General features: G+C 41.1%; 1 protein-coding gene across 3 annotated transcripts in view; it reads right to left on the bottom strand.

Annotated features, from left to right (window-relative positions):
• LOC103765210 (serine/threonine-protein kinase Sgk3) overlaps positions 1–9,114 on the bottom strand; it is a 35,069-nt gene extending 25,955 nt beyond the window's left edge. Inside the window, exons 1-2 of one of the 3 annotated variants that reach the window (XM_018079726.2) lie at positions 8,925–9,114; positions 1,529–1,733 (exon numbers count right to left, since the gene is read on the bottom strand). In XM_018079726.2, the coding sequence (XP_017935215.1) occupies positions 1,529–1,606 (78 nt within the window). In that variant the 5' untranslated portion in view covers positions 1,607–1,733; positions 8,925–9,114. Of the gene's footprint in view, positions 1–1,528; positions 1,734–8,895 lie in introns of all 3 variants that reach the window. The other 2 variants (XM_018079717.2, XM_029959469.1) reach the window with 2 other exon arrangements.
• Positions 9,115–10,036: the final 922 nt, after the last annotated feature.

Raw genomic sequence — 10,036 nt, forward strand, 5'->3', positions numbered from 1 at the left:
TGACACATGCTGGAATTCACAGTTCCTACCATGAAGTTTAGTATGACCCTCACTTCTGTTATCAAATCTTAAAATACATGTGATAGTACTCAAAAGCTTGGTTGTGAAAAGCAGTTCTTGTCAAGCTGCTAATTGCTCCCTGATGCAGAAAGCAGAAGCCAGCAAGATGAAGTGTAGCTCTGCACAGTGTAAACTGGGTTGGATTTCTGCTCCCCTCCTCCCTCACCCCCCAGTTTCTGAAGTTTCCTACTCTCGCTCGTGCAGCCAAACAAAGTGCCTTTGCATTGCTCAGGTTGTCTCACAGATCTTTGGGTAAACTGACCTGGCAATCACAACACTAGTTACATATCACAATATACCACGCTGGCCTTTACTAACAGCATTACTGTCAGCACTGAGGCAATGAAACAAACTTGTTTTGCTCAAATTTAGACTTTCATGAAGGTTTCCCTGCTCACTTGAGTTTCACATGCATGCAGTAGTTTAAAGTATTAGTAAAGTTCTCTTTTGTTTGCTCCCTTTACCAGCACAATCCTTCCCAAAATTACATCTTGATACACTTGAAGAATCAAATGTCATTATTCTTCTCTGAGGAAGGGAGGTGAAGAGGAAAGGTAGATGCATAACTCATAGTAAACCTCTCTTTTGTTGTATTCTTCAGATAGCAACTCAGTCTAAGGGTGTTTGCATTCCACATCTGAAGAGTGACTAATTCACTCGGCAAAAAAAAAAAAAAAAAAAAAAAAAAGCTTAGAGGAAGTTGAACAAGAGGAATGAAATAGTTGAACTTTTTAAAGAAAATATGATGATGTTGTCATTTAGGGCTATACGTAAGCAAAACAAAAATCCATACCACACTACTTTATTTTTCAGTGTGCAATGCAAAGAATTTCGCACACAATGGAAAGACTTCACAACCAGAAAGTCAAACTTGGAGGCAAAGAAAGGAAGAGGGAATGGAATGACAAGGAGTGGAAATGGAAACAGGATAGGGAAAAATTCATAGGCATTAGAATCAGAAAACAGGAAGGAAGACAGAAAAAAGGTTTTGAAAAAATTTGATGGTTTATAGTTGTTTTATTTTACACAAAAAATTACAATAGTATAATAGGATATTTATGAAAAATTATATTTTTCTGAAAAAAACCCAAATCCATACTTTACTCCTTTACTAAATACACATTGTCATAAAAAAATCATGTAAAATGCCAAAACTGGTACCACAATATTTTCCCTGCATTTGGACACTTAGGTATTTTATGTGAGAAATGCTGCTATTTAGGGGTAAAAATACCAGAAACTTGTAAAGCAAAGTTCATTTTGCAGAAAGCAACACAGGTAAACACTGTAAAATATTCACAAATTTTCGCTCTGGACTATGGCCAGTACTCACAAGAGCAAGGAAACATTTCCATAAACCTATTGAAAATAATACCAAGCTCAGGAGTGGGGGAAAAAAGCAAGCAGCACTTCTAGGCACCAACAGCCTATGGATTTGCCCACAGTGCTTATGCTCTTATATACTTACAGTAAATCTTTTCTTCTTCTCCCTGTGCTCGTCAGAGCTGGGAATGCTAACACTTGGGCAGCTTTCCTTGAGATCCATTGTATGTTTCTTTTGACAAATTCGTTACAGGACCCTGTTCTGGGTGTTGCAATCAGAAGGTATCTTCAACGGTACTGATCCAAGAAACGCAGCTTTTCTTGAGAAAACGTGACTTCCATCGTGCAATCTTAAAGTGAACATAAAAGGAAAATTAAGTGCAGGAACACTTAACTCGCACTGCTAAAAACCTGTGTGACAAGAACTTTCCCTGGCAGGAAATGCACTTTAATATGCACATATAAAACCACAATCATTACTATTTTGTAAACTTTCATGCTTGTAGTCCTTTGTTGTTTCACTGAAATCACATTCTTCAACAACACAAAAAATCACTGAGTTGTGTAGACATACTGGAAACAGATTTGGACCCACTACGGACAATACTTCAAAGGAACAAAGACAGGGTATGGAGAAATAATTGAAGATGACAACCTGGTATCAGACATCTGACAAATGCCACCAACTTGTATATTCAGAACAGTTTAATTCAAAACCAAAAGGTTTTCAACTGCATGAGTGTGTACCAGAGGGCACTTCGGATTTGCCAGAACATGCTGAGGGCACTTAAATATCACATCAGAGATTAAAGACAACATGAGAAAAACTAATTTTTCATGTGAATTTTAGAGAGGAACACAGGGAGCATCATGTGCCTGTCTTAATATTTACCTTCTCTGCCCTTCTTTCCCCATACTTGACATACTTTGTGTTTAGCAGAACACAGGGTGTAAGGTCATCCATCCCCTTCACTGGAACACTTAAGTTTCCTTGCAGAGTGTGAGAAGGGCACAACACAAGAGGCTGAGAATAAAGCCATCAAAAAGGCAGAGAGCTTGTATTAACTAGATGCCTCTTCACTCACTGAGGGACAGTACTTTCCACACCTGCCTTGAGCACGCAAAAACTGTTCACTGGACCCCGGTGCAAAGAACAGGAACTTCAGCAGTGCCCAAGAGCAGCTGAAGTTAATGCTACATAGTTCAAACCCTCTGTCCAGGCCTGCATAGCACAGCCACCTGAAGTGCTTTACTGAATGCAGAACAATACGTGTCTGATAACTTACAAACATGAGAAAATTGTTTTAGAAAGAGAGGATGTCAGTTCTTTTCAAAATAGCCAGAGGAAAAAGGAGCGCCCAAATCAACATTAACTCCCTATTTTCTTAAAACAGGGAAGTATAAAAGTGAACTCTATATTTTATATCATAAATTTCCAAAAAGCACAAACTAATCCACTGCAATTCTGCCATTAGAGAGACACCCATATTTATGTTGGCATAAAGGCCAAAGCCCCTGGAATCCAGTAAAAAGATTTGTTCCTGATACCCAACCACTCTCAGTCAGTCAAATGACTATTTTTCTTGCTCTCAAAAGCCAGGTCACCAAACTTCGTGTTGTTATTCCTCCTGTAGCCATTTAAAATTGAGTAATTTTCAAAGATTGATCTGGTGACTCTAAACAAAAAAGGAATGTTTAAACCCACTGTAATCACAAATAAGTGATAGATCATCCATACTGCAACACATTCAGGAAATTATTTTTAGTTACATGTGCATTTACCTTAATTCAATTGTTCTCTATTTCACCAAGTAGCTGATTATAGGGTTAAGGAGGGTTAAGCTTCTCCCCTACCTTTATTTGACTACAAAACAGCTCATCCAAGCCAGTTGCACAGATGTGGAGTTTCAAATTGATTTCTCTTTTCCTTTGGCAAGCCACTGTTAAAAGCTTTATTACAACAAGGCACAGTTCCCATTTTCCACAATTTTATACTGGCATGACATTAAGAGCGTTCTTCACCCATTGCCACACACTAAAATTGAGATATGAAGGTTAACTGAGCTCTTCTCCATCCACTAAAACTGTCAATAGGCACCACTTCCAGTAAGTATTTCACTCAGTTTATACTTTACAAAGCACTTGTGTCAATCTGTAGCCACTTCAGGTCCAGGGTCAGGAAGTGAGCACAAGTCGCTGTGTTTATCTGTCTTCCTGCTCATCACAGAAAAACAAGTAAAGCTTTAAAATGGATTAGGTGTTCCCTGATTAACATCATTCACTGTCTTTCTCCTCTTCTAAATGGACATTTGTTACAAAGGTTCCTGGCATGCCTGCACTCATTCTCACAATATAGGTTGTATTCCTCTTATCCCTTCCATTTTTCACTCTTAGTGTCAGAGTTTTAAATGACAGTACAGGAGCAGTATGGATTAAAAGTTGTAGTCTTGGAAGACTGAGCTCTATTTCAGATCTAAAGTTGAAATATCTCTGAAAAACAAAAGGAGGAAGCGTCAAACAGATTAATTCAAGGAAGGGTTTATTCATCTTACTGTGGAGAAGAATAAATCATCCAAGGAGCCAAAACTGTAATGTTCATGTTTCTTTCTTTAAGCTGCCTGGAAGATCACTGGCTGTGATTATTTTTTCCCTGAGGCATCTCCTCTGATATGTGCCTGGGTCACCAACACTAAGCTGAACTGACAAACTTGGAAGAAATGCATTTTCAGTTTGTCACTAAGCTCCAGTGGATCAGAGCTTGCTTTCAATTTCTATTTGCCTTGAGCGTATCAGCTCTTGAGAGCTACTTATATGTGAACTGTAAGTCTGGCTACAGAAATAGGGATAGACTTGGCTTAATCTTTACCATGCTGTAGTTAGGAACACAGCTGTAGTTTTAGTAGCAGGTAAAAACCACAAATGCTGTGGTAACTACATCAAGTAATAACAGAGAGAAAACAGTAGAAATATATTTTTATCCACAGCTTCAAAAGTGGAAACTGCGGTGTCCTGGAGGATGCCAGATACCAGTGAATTTAACAGACACTGTCAGTTGAGAAGTCTCTACCTCTGGTTATTGCTTTTCCTGTAACTAAGAACAAGGAGCTCCTGCCCTCATCTTTGACAACAGGCAGAAAGGAAAAGGAACTTTAGAAAACCATGTAGCAAAATAAATCCCCTCAAATCATGCTTGGGCACTAGTGAAAGAGCATGTAAATTATGCAAGACAGGTTAATGCTGAGACCACTGTTGTCTAGAAACAGCTAAAACTTTTGAGCTGCTACAGTATCTAGGCCTGGAACAGGGGAAGGGACAAAGTTAGAGGAGAACAGAAGCTGCTGGTCCTCTTGGCACAGTTTCAAGCTTATCAACATCTACTCTGTCCACTCTCCCAATGGAGGCTGTCAAAATGCAAGCAGTATTTTCACTGTTTCCAGCAGGAAGCCACAACAACATTAAATTTCAGGCTGACCCTTGCCTCTGGTGAAGCAAGAGCATGGCAGTAACAGAACCCTGACACCAAAAGAACATATACCAACCTACTACCCCCAAAAATGAATGCCTTACAATAAAACTTTTTCTGCAGCCTCATAATAACTGCATGCAACAGGAAAATATTACGTACTTTAGTGATATGTGGCAACCTCTTTTTACTCCTTTCTAAATAATTTTGGCTCAAACTGTATTTAAAAAGGTTTTTGAAGTTTAATCAGAGTATTTTATTCTGCACTGAAACCTTTTCTTTTTTCAGTGGTAATGGCCTGAAGATGATACCACTGCATAACCAAAGACCCCTGTTACAGGTGCTTATGCTTCAAACTCTGCCCAGAATTTTCAAAATTAGATTAGGAAGCTGTGTACTCACCTGCTGCCTCTCTGGTTGCAGACAAAATGCCTTAAATGCCTCTAAGGCCAGTGCAAATCAGCTATCATACTCTGATTGTGAGTAACACAAGGGAAGCAGAGACAAGAATAGTAAAAAAACCCAAAAGACTGTCTCTCTACAAGCACACTTGGAGGAATTACCGGGATCCATAATCACCCACTGGATCAGAACAGGCATTTCCCTATACACTAATTATTTGCCTAGAAAGACTTACTCTGGGACTGAGTAACCAGTAAAAGCAACTGGTGAAAACCCCACCTGATTCCAGTTACAGAAGGAACCTGCATATAAAGAAACAGAAATCAAGATACAGGAGACAGTCCTATTATTCACTATAAACACCACCCTATTTCCTCTAACTTTAGAGAAAGTATCAACTTTGGCACACTTTTCATCACTTCCTCAGTCTTCTCCACAAATATCCTTGTAATAAATAGCTCAACATATCACTGGACCTTACACAATCTTGGAGAAAACCCAGAAAGTCAACTTTTTCTCAACCTGTGTATGAAGAAATAGTGTCCCACTCTCGTTACCAGACAGGCAGCTGACACAAAGGAAACAGGAGACAACGTATTTAGAATCCAATGCAACAGAAATACAGGATGAGGAGATCCAGGGACTGGATCAGACACTTTAGAAAAAGCCAATAGTAAAATACAGGTTGCTAATCTGAAAAGAGAGAGGGATGGCCAGAAGCAGTTGAATAACTGGGTTCTAGATAAAACAGGTTTCATTCAAAAAGGCCATCTTTTTAAATATTACATCCATTTGACTTTTAATACAGGGACACTAAACACCTCTGTTAATATTCCACCCGAAGAAAAAAAAGAGACCACTAACCAAAATACTCTAATCAATCCTTGGCTTATCTCCACAGTCCCTTCTAACTACCATTTCAGAGGAGAATTGAGAATTCAGCCATTGGTATAAAAAAAAAAAGCCTGCTCCCTGTTTACACATCCACCCACTACCTAGCAGCTTTAAAAATTTCTAGTAGCACCACTGGGGAAAGCAAACCACTACTCTGCAGCAACACGGGCAAAGTCCAATTCAACTGAATCTTTCTACTTAGAGAAAAAGACAGCAGGTAAAGTGAAAACTCAATCAAGGGAAAGAAATAAGTAACTACTCTCTTTTTGTCTCTATCAAATTTACTTTGAAGAAGTCCGGCAAGCATTACCTTCCCACAATCCTACTGCACACAAGAACATCCCTTCTGCCCCACCTCCCAAGAGAAGCTCCAGTAAATTAACTGACATATAACAAGATTTGTGCCTTGGACTAGACCTATTTGCATTTATGTTTATTACAATGCAGAACACAGGTTCTCTGCTGTGGCAAGAAAACCCTGAATAATAAAATGGCTCTTAAGAACAAATACTGCCAATAAGAGGCAGTTGTCTGAACACAGGTCCATAATAATTTCAACTTCAGCCTGCGTCCACAGTATCCAGAAGGGTCACCATGTGCCTCTGACGGTACGACTTAAACAACAGGGCACATAAAAAAATCCAGTCTGCATTACACTTGCTACCTGCACATTTCTTGGCCTGCTTCCTCAGCCTGCCTACACACTAGGTCCAATTAAAGTTTAAATGTAGATGCCTAAGGACAGCACAGCTCAAAGGTTGTAGCAACAGCACTCTGAGCTACTTTCAAGAGGTCTTACGGACAGCTGACAGCTGCTCCCTGCAACACAGTCAGTTCTACATAAGAGGGCAGTCAGACTTCAGTAAACACAAAGCAAATAATCCCAGCCTCATTTAACCCCTCTTGATGAAAATTAAATGAGAGTACACCACATTTCAATTCCAGGTATACTGGACATGTTTTTACACGACCTTCAACAAAAGTCACCGACTGCTCTCCCTGTTTCACTACATAAACACAGGAGAATTCCAATCTATTTAAGACTGACGTTATTGCTAACACACTGAACACGCAGAGAGTTACTGGGTTTTATGTTCTATACTTGGCAAAAGGATAAAATACACACAATAGAATATACTGGATAATAACATAATGAAATATGAAAATCCAAGCTAGAGTTTGTAATCTAGAAAATACACTTTTGAAGTCTGTGCTTTACAGAATTCATGGCTACCTAGAACCATAAAGCTGTTGGAATAAAAAGGCAACAACTTAAATACTGGAATATAAAAGGTAATTAAGAGAAAGAGTCTTTAGCAACATACAAACTGCACGTCCAGTTCACCACCAGTTGATTCATCATGTTACATCAGTGGAATTACTACTCGTATTTTATGTCCATTCTTCAAGGACAGTTTAGAGATTCCTGCAGGTAAGAACACACATTGACCTCTCACATATTTCTGTGCTGCACAGAGAATGAGAAGGTTCAATTCCACAAGGATTCAGAGATCAGTTGTTTATGCACATATAACAATCTGGTGCAACAATGTCAGATGTGGTGAGGCTGTAATTTACATCACAGGTGGGAATTCAGGCTAGAAAGCAATTTAAACACATTATGTTGTTATTATTATTATGTTACATTATCATGTAACCGCTAGGTGCCTGTGTCTTCAGCTTTAAGATTGTCGAGGTTGTTAAAACAACCACTATTTTTCACTGACATGGGCAAATCAATCACGCTGCATTTCTGATCTCCAGGACAATCTCAAAGTATCTTTTAAGAAACAGGTCAGTTTTCTAACTTTAAGCTATTAGAAATACCATGCACGGAGACTATCTTAACAACAGTGAACTTTCCAAAATGCTTTCCAAAAGCTAGTAACAATTTTTCCTGAAATCTAAAGTATCTTAAAGCCTTCAGGAGAACACTCCTCCATGTGCAGCTTCTGTTTTTACCATTAGCTCCTATTATAGTCATTGAAGAGATTGATGTGCAGGTGAAGACCAGAACAAAACAAAAAAAAACCAACAGAACTATACTTAGACACTGAGACTGAAACAACACTAATATTAAAAGACTCCAAAATAGAGCAACAGCAACCTTTAAAAATACAGATTCATTCTCTGTGTGTTTATAAAAACACTTAAAATGTCTGAAAGCAGTTGTAAAAAACCCCAAAAACTTAGCTACAAGAATACTGCAGCAAGGGATATTCACAGAAATCTTCAGTGCCAATTAACAAGGAAGAACCGCTAAGGGCGTTCAGGTGACACTGCTGTGTTGAGATGAAATGCAGCACCAGCACGACAACGTATCCTAAGTTGACAGGGGAGTAAGAAAGGCACCATTCCATCCTGCAAAACTACCGCGCGTCCAGAAGCAGCACAGTTACACCTTTATGAGCCGCAAGAGGAGGAAAACTCACAGAAGGGCTGGGGGAAAAAGAAAAAAACAAAAAAGAATAAGCTGTCGAAACAGCTTTAGCCATAATACTTTACAACTACCTTTTAATTAACCTCCACAAAATTAAATTCCTCAAGGGTACCTGAATCCCGACAAGACACCGCTGCCTAAAAAGCTTCAGTTTCCCAGGACCAGACCTCAGTGCTGCTCTCCCGAAAAACCAGCATATCCTGGCTGCGAACCACTCGGGGAAGGACGAACGAGACGGCGTAGAGGCCGCCCCGGGCCGTTCCTCGGCCCGGGTACCACAGACCCGTACCCCCCTCCTCACCACCACCACCACCTCCTCCTCCTTCTCCTTCTCCTCCTCACCGGCTCCGCTGCTCCTCGTGGTCCTCGGGAACGAAACCAACCCGCTCTCACCTTCACCCCAACCACAATTTCTCGGCTCCCCGACTTCTAAGAAGTTCAAACGCTTCTCCTATTGCCGGTCCAGCGCCGGCCGGCGCTGCCCCGCGCGGCCATCTCCCGTCCCGGAGCCCCGCAGGATAACGCGCAGGGGGCTCGGTGGCGAGGGGAAGGGAAAGGCAGCTCCGCCCGGGCGCGGAGGCTGCGGCGCCCGCCCTCCCCTCTTTCCCCTCTACCGCCTCTTTCCTCCCTCTTCCTTCCTGCCTGCCTGTCTCCCTCCTTCCTTCCTTGCCTCCCTCCCTCTCGCCCCGGCTCGCCCCTCCCGCGCCCCTCCGCCCCCGCGGCGCCAGGCTGCCGCCCGCCGCGCAACCCTCCGCGGAGCCCAGACCCCGGCTTGCCCTGGGCTGCAGGACGAGGCCAGGAGGCGAGGTCCTCTCCCCCCACTCCAGCCCTTTTAATATTAAAAAAAACCCAAAAAAACCCAAAAAAACCAAAACCAAAAACCTTTGAAAATAGATATATTTTTTTCTTTTTTTTTCAGGGCAAGTTTCCATTTTCCCCAGTCCCTAGGTTTCAGTCCCTCCTCTTTCCCACCAGTCCCTGGGGGATGCTCCTGCTTCTGCTGGGCGGCTCCCTCCAGAAACTCTGGAAAATCAGCAGCACTCCTGTAAAAATAACCTAAAAACATCGCTGCGGACACGAGGGGTTTCAGTCCAACTCTTCAACGTGTTCGGGGTGCCCACGATGCACCGGCAAGGCCGTCATTAAACCAGCCAGCCTCTGTAAGTGCAGAAGGAATGACACAGGAAAAATGAGATAGGTATGTGTAATATCTAGCACTATTTAGGGAACTATTTCTGCACCCTCTGAAATTTTGGATAAGTTTCAATGCCCCAGTTAAAATTCAACTAGACCTCTTACAATAAAGTGTAACTTGGTAAGTTTTTCCTTGGCAAATTGAGGCCATAAAACAATTATAAAAATAAAAATTCCAGGAAAAAAAAGATCCTTCAATGGCAGTATCACTCACGCTTTATTCTGTTAACTACATCTAGAAGTGTGGCACAGACAGGAGT

Source organism: Manacus vitellinus, unplaced genomic scaffold (genome assembly GCF_001715985.3).
Source record: "Manacus vitellinus isolate BGI_N305 unplaced genomic scaffold, ASM171598v3 scaffold_1_pilon, whole genome shotgun sequence".
Lineage (NCBI taxonomy): Eukaryota > Metazoa > Chordata > Aves > Passeriformes > Pipridae > Manacus > Manacus vitellinus.